Source organism: Erinaceus europaeus, unplaced genomic scaffold (assembly GCF_950295315.1).
Source record: "Erinaceus europaeus unplaced genomic scaffold, mEriEur2.1 scaffold_543, whole genome shotgun sequence".
NCBI classification, from domain to species: Eukaryota; Metazoa; Chordata; class Mammalia; order Eulipotyphla; family Erinaceidae; genus Erinaceus; species Erinaceus europaeus.
This window is the reverse complement of record NW_026647246.1, coordinates 51369-66465: the sequence shown is the minus strand read 5'-3', so window position 1 is coordinate 66465 and position 15097 is coordinate 51369. Positions and strand designations below refer to the sequence as shown.

General features: G+C 35.2%; 1 protein-coding gene across 1 annotated transcript in view; it reads right to left on the bottom strand.

The window, feature by feature from the left end:
- The window catches only part of LOC103118267 (protein piccolo), an 80148-nt gene that overhangs the window by 14642 nt on the left and 50409 nt on the right, over positions 1-15097 (bottom strand). Inside the window, exons 9-11 of the mRNA XM_060183859.1 lie at positions 13440-13511; positions 9115-9295; positions 6982-7176 (exon numbers count right to left, since the gene is read on the bottom strand). Coding sequence (XP_060039842.1) covers positions 6982-7176; positions 9115-9295; positions 13440-13511 — 448 coding nt within the window. The remainder of the gene's footprint in view (positions 1-6981; positions 7177-9114; positions 9296-13439; positions 13512-15097) is intronic.

The window sequence follows — 15097 nt, the reverse complement described above, 5'->3', positions numbered from 1 at the left end:
CTTGCCCCACTAGGGAAAAAAAGAGACAGGCTGGGAGTATGGATTGACCTGCCAATGCCCGTGTTCAGTGGGGAAGCAAGTACTGAAGCCAGATCATCCACCTTCTGCACCCCATAATGACCCTGGGTCCATACTCCCAGAGGGTTAAAGAATAGGAAAGCTACCAGGGGAGGGGATAGGGTACAGAGTTCTGAGGGTGGGAATTGTGTGGAACTATACCCCTCTTATCCTATGGTTCTTGGCAGTATTTCCATTTTATAAATAAAAATTATTAAAGAAGTAAAAAATAAATAACTAAATTTGAAAAAATAGGTCTTTCTCTTCTCAGAGCTTGTATTAATAGTATGATCCATTTATAGGCATATAGCTATTGAATAGAATATTTGGCGAAGGCACAGCAAACAACACTAAAGGCCAAATTATGCTTAGATACTTGATTTTGCTATTCCTGACAATTGAACATATACATCCCTAGTGTGAACCAGACATTTATGTGGATGGCTTGGTGCAGACCCATGGTTACTAGTGGAAAAGAACTTAAGTACCCATTGATGGGAGGTCAGTGGAATAAACTTTATGAATGAAGGTCCATCAATAAGAGACAGTGTCTTAAGCTCATAGCTGTCTGCAACTCTGCATATAGAGCAGAGGAATTTCTGGAAATAGAGTTTAATGACTATAGAAAGATTTGGTAAATGAATCATTTAAAGAAAATGTAGAAACACTTCAAAAAGAAAACTTTAGCAGAGTATTTTGATTTTCACAGACAACAGAGAAGGAAAACCTTTGCCCCTGAACCCCCAACAAGCATAGAACCTTGAAACTTGAAATTATCTAATTAGATTCTCTCAGATTTTGCTGGATTTTTACTGTATTTACATCATTACAACTTCAATTTTCATTTTAATTGAACTACCACAAATTTTTTTTTTAGGTTTTCATTTTTCTTTGTAAAAACACATTGAAATGAGGAATGTGAAATCTGATTTTTTTAATTTAATTTCTTACATACAGTTCAGAAGACCACCTCCAAAATATATTCATTCTTATTTCTTTTATGATTCCTTCTTTATGTTCCTTTTGATATTTCTACTTTCCAGAAACAGAAAATGCTAAATGCCTTCTGAGCAAAAGTGTCTACTTCTGGTTGGAAGAGAATGGGATACTGATATGCTACTACTTCCTGTAATCAAGTCTCCTCTATGCCCACTACACTTCCATCCCAGCCACCCACTTCTATACACCCAAGGGGACAACTTCCACACAGTAATGACTTAGTAAGAGTTTGTCATGCTATATGTGATGAAATTTTTCTTTGACAGATGCCGCAAATGTGCCTTATCGAAAGTGAAATATCCAGGAGCAGTCTATGGGAGTAGCTTCAGGTTTTTCTCCAATGATATGGCCACACTCAATATCATTAATCACAATTCCCTCATACAGTTCACTCAGATTCATCATCTCTCCTAATCTTTCCAACCTATCCTGAATTATCTTATTTTATTGCTTGGGATGAAAGGATAAACCTCATTTTAAGTAGCTTGCTTTTTTTTTTAAAATATTTTATTTTTATTTATTTATTCCCTTTTGTTGCCCTTGTTGTTTTATTGTTGTAGTTATTATTGTTGTTGTCATTGTTGGATAGGACAGAGAGAAATGGAGAGAGGAGGGGAAGACAGAGAGGAGGAGAGAAAGATAGACACCTGCAGACCTGCTTCACCGCCTGTGAAGCGACTCCCCTGCAGGTGGGGAGCCGGAGTTCGAACTGGGATCCTTATGCCGGTCCTTGTGCTTTGCGCCACCTGCGCTTAACCCGCTGCGCTACAGCCCGACTCCCAGTAGTTTGTTTTTGAATATAAAACTCTCCTATATATATATCTTAGCATCAAAACAAAAATTGCTCAGGAATCTTCAACTGTTTATACTATATTAGATGTCAACTAAATTAAATTTTAAAGTCTTAGTAATGTGTCAATTTGTTTTAGCTTTAAAAAAACAACTAGTTTTTAAGCTTTTTCCCCTAATTACGGTTCGATCAAACCAACTGGCTTGAAGCAATCATTCTTAGGCTCTTCCTTTTTCTTTTCTTTTTTTTTTTTGTACAGAATATTGTTTAAGTATCAGGACAATCTGTTTAATCTTTCCCTTTTTCTTTTCCTAGTGTGCACTTAAACTATAAGGCAGAGAAACAATTCTTCTTGACTCACTCTAATTCTTGCCTGGCCCATATTTTATGTACTTAATGCAAAAATCTTCTAAGACACTCACAAAAATTATTTTGAAAAGCTCCTAAGGAATAATTTCATCACCCTTGATAGAAATGACTGTGGATTTACACACCCTTCCCTCCATAAAACCTGCTTAATGCCGAATTTGACTTTGTGCAATGAGAAAGTTTGATGCCTTGATTTGTGGTAATTTAATTATCAGTTTTTTAAAAAGAAGAGTTATATAGGTAGGACAATTCCAAATTATATTTTGTCATAATTTCCAGCCACCTCTAGGCAGTTATAAGAACTTGAGAGATAAATCACAAATAAGTGTATGATGATAATTGTTTAAGTACTAGAAGTCATGAGATAAATATTATACTACCAGTTCTCAATATTTCTAGCTGTGTAATTTTATCAGTCATTACACCCCTCAAACTATTTGATTGCTTATTCATAAGACTATCTTCATCCCATTCTAGGTATGAGAAAATGGATGACAAAACACTGTACACTAAGAATTGTTTAAATGCAGGACATTATTTTCTTTCTTTAATTCTTCTGTTTTGTTTTGTCACTGCTGGGATTTCACTGTTACTGGCTGATATTTTCAGATAGAATGTGAAAGGTAAGACAAAGAGATAAAGGGAAAAGTAACACATCATTGAAGCTTCCTTTAAAACTATGGGGGGAAGGCTCAAACCTGGGTTGCACACATGGCAAAAGACACATACTATCCAGGTGAGCTACTGGAACCACTAGAGGAGTTCTCAATGGTGTGAACCTACATGTCTGCTTACAAAATGGTAAAAAGCGAATGAAAGTTACTTTAATATTCCTTCTGTCAAACTCAGTTTGTATATAATTTTGAACTAAGATTTATTAACTTTGGATATTTTGGATCAATATTAGCAATTACTTAGCATATAGTAATGTGATTAAATGTTTAGACAATGACTTGGGGAAGAGTAAAAGGATAATTTTGTTGAAAACAAACTAAATCTGGGACATGAAATAAATTTTAACTAATGTTAAGGGGATTGTGTGAATTCCAATCTGAAGCTTGAAATGGGAGATTTGTATCCAAACAATCAGAATTAATAATATTATTCCTACATTAGTGAATAGGCATATCCTGGTTCTTTATATGTTTACATCTCTTGTCAATTTTTCTCTTTACTTTAAAAATGATGACATATAATACATATTTAATCATGTAGTATGATTCCTATTAGTTGTTTAGCAAAAATCATGAATTGTGTTCTATGTCTACTTCTAGTAAAAGGGAAATATATCTGTATTTTAGGGAGGGTAGGCCATTTCATTTATCATCTATTAAAAATCCAAGAAAGCATGCTATCTCATCTTAATTTCCTTTCACTTGGAATTTCAATAATGAATAATTTTAAGATCCAGTCATAGAATTTTAAATGTATGAGAAAATTATTCACTGGAATTTTAAAAAGATGTCATAAGAATCACATAGAGAAAAAAATCAACAAAATATATAGCAATACTTAAATCATGATAATTAATAACTGTAAAAATATGTTAAAGAGAAGCATTTGACTACTGTGACATTTAGTAGTGGAGCAGTATAGCAGGTGCCTCTCTCTTCTGCTTTTTCTTCTTCTTCTTTTCTCTTTCTCTCAATTTGTCAAACAAAGTAAAAAACAAGAATAAGGAACATAAAATGCCCAACCAGGTATAATGGTGGAGTTGTGTAAGCCTCAAACCCTAGTGACAAATCCTGGTGGCAAGAAGAAAAGAAAGAGAGAAAGAAAGGGAGAAAGAAAGGAAGGAAGGAAGAGAAAGAAAAATAGTTTATGTAAAAAAAAATTAATGAGTCAAGAGAAGAAGGTGAGAGGTAAAATTTCAAGTACTTTTGGAAAGTAAGTAGTAAGAATAGCTAAGCAAGGGAACTTGGGTTATATTGATAATTTATAACCTAGTTCTGAGTAAATGCATATTTAGAATCATCCTAATATTTGAGAAAATTATTTCTTTAGTTACCTAACTCATTCAATAAGTGTCACAGTATTGTGTCTGCCATTACCACACATACATCTTCCATAGTTTCTAAATGGCTATTTGGGACTGCATATTAAATTTTCAATTTTCTGAGCAACACCGTTGGAAAGTATGAAGCTTGATGTTAATTTCATAGAAATATAGAATCATAAAATTAAGTATTTTGGGGATGAAAGGGATTGAAGAAGGGGAAAACACAGTGATCTTAATTTTTGAAACTTTTAATATATTTTTCAATTAATTTGAAAATAATTATATAATCATTCTGATGTGAGTTGTATCACTGTCAGTGACATTCTTTCTTGTGGAAAACTCCACAAGTCTTGGGGTAAAGTTTGAAACACATATAAACTTGTTTTCCATTATAAACACAGCCATGGAATCAAGTTTAGATGCATTTCAGTGCAAGGGATTATAGGATTTGTCTTTATCTACCAGGAAACTGAAGGAGATTGTGAAGTAGATCAGATGTGGGGGAAAGAAATAATGGAAACATTGTCTAGAATAGCCCAACCCCAATAGTTATTTAAGTGTTTTTTTAATAAGATTTGGAGCTCTTATATGGTTAATAATTTCTCTCCTATCTATAATGTTTCTAATTTGGAAGTTTGTTCTGCTCTCCAATGTTCTGTAATTACAGCTCTTATTAGCAGTGGAGCAATAACTATACTCTATTGGAAGGAATCACAGAATGAAGCAAAGACTGACACACTCATTTTAAGCTGCATCATACAACAATGGCTCAGAACCCAGTAGTTTATGAATGAAATAAAGATACTTTATTTATTACACAGGCACTTGGATATTCACATGCCCAACACATCTGATACACTTAACAACTATGGAAACATGAGTGGAAAATGTCTGCTTGTAGGATCAAGAGAGAAATTTTACTGTGGAAAGGTGAATGAGTGCATAACAATTTTTCCTTTACCTCCCCCTAATAATTTCAGAATTCACTGAATTTTTAAAAAGTTACACTTAAAATGATATGCAACAAAAGCTGATCTACATTCCAACTGGTATACTAGCTTGAATTGTGAGCAGTTGAAAAATTTATCACAATGCAACATATTTTTAGTCATGCTTGAACAAATTAGGTTAGTAGCATGCATTCCATTTTGCAATATGAATACTGTTAATCTATTTCCCAACAGAAATCATAAGATGCCCAGTGCATAGAAAAATACAAATCACTGTTGTCAATATATTATGGGATTGATCTTGGAACTTACACAGTGATGATGAAGTCCTGAAATGCCATGCTCACAAAAGCACATTAAAAATGGATAAACATTTTTTTTAGACAATCCCTAAAAATTAAAACACAAGGACTTTAAATTTGGGAAATGTTCTTGCTGTGTGCTTTGAATAGTGCCTTTCTGCTCACCTCCTTCTGTTTTGACTGGTCCATCAGACATCACCTTCCTGAGGGCTAGCTGGCTTTGGTCTTGGTTGCCATTGGCTGGTGGAGGCAGATTATCAGACTGAGTTCTTTGAATTGGGAGGACTCCTGCTATGCTGTGTCTGTGCTGCTTCCTGGCATGATTAGACTGACCGCTTTTATGTGCTGCTGTGGCAGTGTGGGTGAAATGGAAACTCAGAGTATGTCTCCTCAGATGGAACCAGCTTAAATGTTAAACATGCAAACAAAAGTGTTCTTTTGCTCTAGTTAGTAAGTTGTGTTTTCAATGCCAAAATGACACCACATGCATAGCACTAAAGGGGGTTAAAACTGGCTGTTTCCTTGGAAATGACATTGAGAGATGAGGAAAACATTAAGGTAACTCCATTGTTCAGCCTTTTGGAAGTTATAGTGCATTATGTTGCACCTAGGTTTTTATAGGGTTGTATTAGTTGACTAAGTTTTCACAGGTTAAATGAAAATATAGCAGTTAAGCTGTTATGCTGTGTTTTAACTTATATCTTGTTATGTTTAGTTCATATCTTGACTTTCGAAGGATTCACAACAATTAGAAAAACCCCATGAATTCTCATTTATCATCAAGGTGTGATCAGCCCAATTGTGTTCCTTAATGAGGTAACATTGCCTCATCACATATGTTTATACACATACTAATACTACATCCTTTTTTGACACTATAGGAAACATAATTTTCTTCACAGATTTCTTTTTTTTTTTAATAGATTAGAAAGTTTCCCACATGGAAAGCTACATTTCACATGCATAATTTATTTTGTTTTTAAAGCACTAGCTTGAAATGGCTTTCCCCACAAGATTTTAGAACACAACTGTTGGTTTCATAACCTCCTGTCTAGATTTTTTGAGTGTTTTTAAATCTCTTTGCTAGTCTAATCTAAACACTTGTGTGTGCTTCTTTTTTTTTTTTTTTTGGTGTAAGCCTGGAAAATTGGCAGCACTTGTGCTTATAGTTCTTGTATTTGAAAGGATACTTAAACATACACAAAAAGGACACACAACATTGTTTTGCCTGAAAACATCACAGACACAGCTACCAAATACTATGAGCCAGGTTGGATGAATGATAGAGACAAAGGAGAAACAGCCAGTTTTATCGCAGTCTATGTAAACATAAAAAAAAAAAAATTCTAAGAGCTTATTCATGTATTGATACTGTTCTTACACAGACAAAAGGACAGAGAACAGAGTGAGCAGGGTACGCCAAAAACAGAAAGCAAAACGGGAAGGACAGCAGGAAAGAAAGGCAACAGATGAACATTAAGCTGCCATGCTGAGGAATTTATTTGCGTCTTTTACTTGGTTGAAGACGGAGTTGTTGCACGGCAGCTTCTGCAGCAGCTATAGCAGCCCCTGCATCTTCCAGGTGGGCCTGAGTGACGCTGGTTTTACTTTGACTGCGAGATGGTCCATGAGAGCGGAGATGGCCTTCAGATGAGGATTTCGAGCTACCAGGACTACTATGAGATTTCTCAATGGTGGGAATCTGCATGTCTGGTTACAAAAGGGTAAAATGTGAGTTAAAGTTACTTTAGTATTCCCCTTGCCAAGCTCAGTCTATACATAATCGGGGACTAAAATTTATGTTACTTCTAATTAATTTTTTGACTAATATTAGCATACTTACCATACAGTAGTGTGATTAAATATTTAGAAACTAATTTGTGGGAGGAAAGGCAAAAAGGATGCTTTTCTTGAAAATAAATTAAATTTGAGAAGTAAAATACATTTTAACTAGCATCAAATAAACGAATATATTAATGTAGCTTTTTCCAAGCAATTCGAGAAGGAATCAGTTCAGAAACAACAGAATTACACTGCTACAGGAGAAATTTCAAGTAAACACAGCAAATCCTGAATGAAAAGGAGTCACTATGACATTAAAAATGGAGAGGACCAGGAGGAGACAGTACACTCAGTAAAACATGTGTCTTATCATGTACATGATTTTGGAATTGAGCCTTGGGACATTATAGGAGCACTATATAAAGTGCTAGGGGACTCTATGATTGGTGAACTGATGTTCTGGTGGCTCTCCTTCCCCAGTGAGTATGTCTCCCTCTCTTTCTTAGCCTCTACCCCACCACTACCACAAATAAAGAACAAAATAATTGTCCCGAGGCAGCCACTCAGTAGTCTTGGACATGCACAAGGTCCTGGGCCTATTACCCAATGCTGTCATAAAAAATAAGTAAAAGTGGAATCTGAAGAATCATTGTTTCAGGTAATTTTGAGAATGTATATACAGATCACACATTTGTTATGATGGTAGCTATGTAGAGTAGGACTTTTACATAAATGATCTTCCAGAATTTTAATCAATGCAGAGTTGAACTATAAAATTTATTAATAAGTAGTCAATAGCATTCATTGTAGCTAGCTATTTATTAGATCAACTCTGTGGCCTATTAGACAAGGCCACAGTTTTCTACCATACAAAATATTTGTAATTAAGATTTGCACCTTTTAACGTGCAAAGAACATCTTTCAAGTTGATGGACTATCTGACTAGAGAGGAAGTAATATTCAGATCCAATATAAAGATTTATACTCAGTACTGTATACCTAATGGTTTGGGGTAGTTAGAAGTTATTTTTTATAGGCAACAATTTAGTTTATAAATACAGATTAGTGTGTGATAGTACAGTTGGCAATGAAGTTGCCAAAGGAAAAAGTTCATTCAAGTGGAAATCTATGCAAACTGCCAAATTCAATATTGCTATAAAAATAATTATAATTAAAATTCACAAAATTAGCTTGAATCAACTTTTGGAAATGTTCAAATTTTAATATACAAAACATCACATTTTTGACAACATGGGAAATGATTTTTGATATTTGTGACTATAAGGATGCAAATTTAAACACATTCAGATTAAATCTCTGGAAAAAAAAAGAGGTCTAAATTATTAGAAGAAATATTCCTAAATGGTAATGGTAATCATGTCTATTCAGTGAATTGGTGAGGAATATATAGTCCCAAAGAATCTTATAAAATCATACTAGCATGGTTTTTGAAAGTAAAACAAATAACAAGCAGACCATATAACCTGATTTCTTCTATTTTACAAGTAGAGAAATGGAGAGGAAGATAGGTGGTGATCACAAAATGATAAAAATTATGCGCTTACATGAGACTTAAGTCCATTACTCCTAATTCCATATCCATTGGACTTTTTCATGACTTACAATTATTTTCCAAAAATCTTTAATACTTTTATACATTTACAAATATTTATTCAACCTTTTAGTATGGATTGTGTTATTTTTGGAAATAAATTATTTTTAACAGCATTTTATAACTGCTTCTCTAAGCTTGACATACATATTTTCATTTGTATCTATATATGTGCATATATGTATAGTCTTTCATACAAGATGATAGGGAACAAAAAGACAAATTTTTTTTTTCTAATTTGAAATATGTCCTACCCTTAGATGGGTCAGGGAAGATACCATGGCTTCTGCTTTTGATGACAGATGGTTTTGGAGACTGCTGGCTGCTTTGACTGGAATGGGATTTTCCATGATCAATGCTTTCAGTCTGTTCTTTGAGAGGATACCACCTAGGAGTGTTATCGAGTTGGGATGTGCTAGATAGATCAATCAATACCTGTAACAAAGCAAAATAAGTCAATAAAACATATGGATTAAGATGTAATTCACTTATTAATTTTTCTGATACCTAAAATTTATACAGATATAAGCCAGTGAATATAGAATACCCTTGATGATGATGAGACAAGCTTTCTTATATTTTAATTAATTAATTAATTATTGGATAGAGACAGAGAGAAATTGAGAGATGAGGGGTAGATAGAAAGTCAAAGAAAACACCTATATTAATAGCAGCACAATTCGTAATAGCTAAAACCTGGAAGCAACAACAGACGAGTGGCTGAGAAAGCTGTGGTACATATACACAATGAAATACTATGCAGCCATTAAGAAAAATGAACCCACCTTCTCTGACCCATCTTGGATGGAGCTAGAAGAAATTATGTTAAGTGAGCTAAGTCAGAAAGATAAAGACAAGTATGGGACGATCCCACTCATAAACAGAAGTTGAGAAAGAAGAACAGAAAGGGAAATTCAAAGCAGGAATTTGGAGTAGGGCACCAAAGTAAAAACCCTGGGTGGAGGGTGAGGGTGGATGTTCAGCTTCATGGGGCAGGGAGTGGGGGTGGGTGGGTGAGGGGTGGGGATGGGACACAGTCTTTTGGTGGTGGGGATGGTGTTTATGTACACTCCTATCAATTTGTAGTCATATAAATCACTATTTAATTAATATGAGAGGAGAAAAATTGATTGAATATCACAAACTTTTTAAAGCACAGACTGAGTCTTTTAAATACATAGGCTGAGTCTTTGATATGTTGACTCTCTTAAAAGCTTAGTCCAGGGAGAACAAAAGCAACTGGTGGCATAGCTATATGCAAATAATATCAAAGGACATAAAATATGGTGAGGGTGTGTATGATACAGCATATCTTAACAAAGGGATTTTTCAAAGTTAACCCAATTTCCAAACAATATGATTATTGCAATAAGTATCTATTGTCTTTTTAAACCCTAACACAATAGGAATCTCCCACTTCCTCTATAGAGCCTGTGTTTCTCCCAATCCTGTAACCTCTGGGGTGGGGCTCATTTCCCTGCATGCTTCTCGCAAGTCAGGCCAAATGATATTGCATCCCCTGATTCCAACCTAATCAATGCAACAAGTACCATCTCAGCATGCTTCACCTCTGACTGTGTACAGAGACATCAGGCATGGATTGCCAACCATTCACCCTCATCACTCGGGTGAGACCTTTCTTTTCATGGTAGTCTCTAATTCCATTCCAGGAGGTTCACTTCCTAACGAAGTCCCAAAACCTAGATATAGGTCAGGTCCCATAAGATAGAGCATATGTTCACATGTATCCATAAATTAGGGCAAAATATATACCTGAAAGCAAAAATACACAATAGTCTTTAGTGAGTCAGTATCAAGTTCATAATGAAATAGTATCTACTTAGATACCCTCCTCACCTACTTCCTATTATAGTTCTCTCACTCACTCCAAAGCTAACCTTAGCAAGCAAGGACTGCAAAAGTTGAATAAGGGCAAGAGACTGGCATACTTTAATGATGACTCTTTAATCACTATCAGGCCATTCCACCAGCTGGGGCCCTAATCAGGGAGCCCTGAGTCTCCCAAACAGACTTGATGGGCCTAGACCTCAAATAAATCCCTCCTCTCCATTGGTACTGGTCATCTCTATCAGGAACAACAAAATAGACCCCTTTGTGGGCCCCCTATAGGACCTTGCCCTCAACTTGGATCAACAATGGTAGAGAATGTTCCTTCCTCTGAAGGGAAGATGGACAACATACTCTCTGCTACACTTGAGGAAGATGGGTTGATACTGGGGCAGCTTGGAATGTTCCTACTCATGACCACAGAATGTGAGCTCATATCTAGAGGGATGTAGAGGTCATATAGGCTCCTAACCGAATTATGGGCTCCAGATCACATCAAATCAATGGGGTTTACAGTCAACAATATTTATACCCCCTTCCCATACTGTCTTCCCTGATCCAGCTTTCTGGTCCTTTTCCCAGCCATGACATCATCTTCCCAGAGAATAATTAGGATTCATCTGCATATCAGATTTTAGGCTCAGGCAAAAACAAACAAACAAACAAACAAACAAACAAAAACCACTAGAATAGCTACAGGCCCTTTGAATATAACTAAAGTATGTCTACTAGCTATTTAAAAAATGGAGGAACCCCCCAACACTTCATCTGCACTATTCCAGCCTTTAGGTCCATGATTGTTCAACAGTTTGTTTGGCTTTGTATATTAACTCTCTTTTCAGCCACCAGGTTCCAGATGCTAGCAGGATGCGACCAGACTTCTCTGGACAGACAACCTCACCAATGTGCCTTGGAGCTCTCTGCCTCTCCAGAGCCCTGCCCTACTAGGGAAAGAGAGAGGCAGGCTGGGAGTATGGATCGACCTGTCAATGCCCATGCTCAGCGGGGAAGCAATTACAGAAGCCAGACTTTCAACCTTCTGCATCCCACAATGATCTTGCGTCCATACTCCCAGAGGGTTAAAGAGTAGAAAAGCTATCAGTGGAGGGGTTGGTATATGGAGGTCTGGTGGTGGGAACTGTGCGAAGCTGTACCCCTCTTATCCTATGCTTTTGTCAATGTTTCCTTTTTATAAATAAAAAATTTAAAAAGAAAAGAAAGTCAAAGAAGGAGAGAGACAACTACAGCTTTGTGTCATTACTCATGAAGGTGGGGACCAGGTGCTTGAACCTGGGTCCTTCACACTGTAATGTGTCCGCTTAACCATGAGCATCACCACCTGGCTCTCTATTTCACATATTTTAAAGCACATTTTACCTGAAATTTGAAATAAGGATATGACTAGGAACTGAACACAAGAGAATAGTATATACTGTTTAGTAGCAGTTTTTTTCATCTTTCTAAGACATTAATAAACAATGGTATATTTTACATTTACTGCTCTCTTAGGTTCAGTGTGTTTTAAAGAAATGAAAATCAGCACAATGGATATATTTGTGTAAAAGGAAGAAGACCATGCACTGGCACTTCAAGTGGGACATTAAGTCAGAAATAACACTACATTTTAGAGTATCTGGCTTAAGCTTGAAAATGAACAAGCTGAATCAGCATGGAACCTATAGGTTAAGGTTAATCAGTTGTGTTTTGATGAAAAAGTGAGGTACCACTCTAGGAACTAAACAAATCCTCAAGTCACAGTAAATGTTCAAATATTTCCTATTACCTCTATCAAAATATGTCACGTTTACTAGGTGTTATTTCCTGGAGAAAAATTCTTTTTTAATATTATCTCATGACTTCAGTTCTAAGTAAAGATCCATAAATGCAATATCTATATTTTTGGAACAAGGCAGATGAAAAAGAAAATATGTGGGTCAGGCCAATCTACAGGATCTCATGATCAGCTTAGATGCCTCAGGAAGTATATACATTTTAAAAGGCTTTTCCTACTTTTAGTTTTGTTTACTTTTCTTTTAGTTAGATTTTTTTCATGATATCCTTTAAAGAAATAATAATGTAAAATGCCACATTAAATAATTTATACATGAAGTGAGGAATACCAACTAAATGACATGGAAATGCATTTTAAAATCCATTTATTTCATAATACAATAACTTTATCATAATGTCCATGTCCAGCAAAGAAGCAATTACAAAAGCCAGACCTTCCACCTTCTGCACCCCATAACGATCCTGGGTCCATACTCCCAGAGGGATAAAGAATAGGAAAGCTTCCAATAGAGGGGATTGGATGCAGAACTCTGGTGGTGGAAACTGTGTGGAATTGTATCCCTCTTATCCAAGGGACTTGTCGTTCATAATTAATTTTTTTTTAAAAAGAGGCCAAAGCAGTTTTCAGTGGTCTGGAGCACAATGAAAAAAATTTATTTTGAAAAATAAATAAATAAATATAAAAGATAAAATAAAACATTTTATCTTTCAAATTAATTAAAAACTACATTAAGTGACAGAGTGTAAAAAATTTCTTGAGTGGCTATTCAACTATTCAAAAAGTAAATCAATAATAAATTCTATTCACCAAACGACTTTATCCAGAAGTGGATACATTCAGTAGTGGTTATATTTTAAGCTGAAGACAAATAGTTTATATTAGATTTTAATTGGTGGTTTATAATGAAAGCAAATAAAGAATAGGTAATTAGAGACTTACCTCCCCAAGAAAATCATTGGAAGAAAATCTGTCATAATCCCAGACTGTCACTTCCAGTGTTTTCTTCTTAAGCTATAATAACAAAAAAATCCCATTAATTTCACTTATTTATTTTTTTCTTTTACCAAAGTACCGCTCATTTCTGGCTTATGGTGGTGCATGGGGTGGGGGAGATTGAATGTGGAAGTTCAGAACTTCAGGCCTGAGAGTCTCTTTGCATAACCATTATGCAATCTACTCTCCACTTTTAATCTCACGTATTATACATTTTTATTACATTCATATCATAGACAGTTTATTTTCATTTCCTTGAGTTTTCTATTTATGTCTCATACACTAATTTAAAATTATATGGGAGAAGCTGTGAGGTAGCTTACCCAAAAGGGTTCACACGCAAAGGGTCCAGGTTTGAGCCTCGGCTTATTCCGTGGAGCACCTACAAGGGCACTTCACTAGTGGCAGAGCATGCTACAATATCTCTCATTCTCTCTCTCTCTCCCTCCCTGTCTTTCTTTCTTTTTAAAAAAATTTATTTATTTATTTATTTTCCCTTTTGTTGCCCTTGTTTTTTTTTTATTGTTGTTGTAGTTATTGATGTTGTCCTTGTTGGATAGGACAGAGAGAAACGGAGAGAATAGGGGAAGACAGATAGGTGGAGAGAAAGATAAAACACCTGCAGACCTTTTTCACCGCTTGTGAAGCGACTTCCCTGCAGGTGGGGAGCCAGGGCTCGAACAGGAATTCTTATGCTAGTCCTTGAGCTTTGCGCCAAGTGTGCTTAACTTGCTGAGCTACTGTAGCCCCCCGCCCCGTCTTTCTGTTTCTTACTCTTTATGTAGATGAAAGAAAATGAAAAAAAAAAAAGGTCACTGGGACTAACAGAGTCATACAGTATTGATACCCTGATTGTAAAATAATGATACTGTTATAATTATAAGGATTTGTATAAAGCATTATGCAAAATGCCAGTAGTTTTATAGTTCAATTTAGTGTTTAATCATAAAGGATATCAGTTATATATAAGATGAAAACTTTTACCCATTTCAATTATTCTATCATTTACACTCTATTTAAAAATAGAAATCAAAACCTAGAAATATTCTTTAAATTTGTGGAACTTTTAGGTCGCAAAAAACCTAGGTTTTGGATGATGAGATACACTGTTGCTTACACTGGGAAAACATAGAAATGTATTCTTGTGTCAGTAACAGTACTATGTCCTCAATAAAGTAATACTAGGACTGAAGATAGCATAATGTAAAAACTATCATGCCTGAGGCTCCAAGGTCTCAGCATACCATAAGCCTGACCTGAACAGTGCTCTGGTAAAAATATAAAAAAGCAAAGTGATACTAAAGTTGGGAAAAAACATTTTTTGTATTTTGTAACAGAATATGAATTATATTTCTTTCAACCAATTGCAAAATAAATAGTAACTGTTATTTCTGCAGGCGAATTTAACTTACAAATTATAACCAGCTATAACTTTATAGTCAAATTAGAAATTGCAAATTATAGACTTTATTTCAGATGATTACTATTATGAATTGTTTCATATGGAGGTCTTTTTCATGTTCAGTTTGTTTTCTCTCTGAATCTAGTCTGATAAACTATCAGTTATTGTTACTTGGGCAAAGTTATGATATAATGATTTTCTG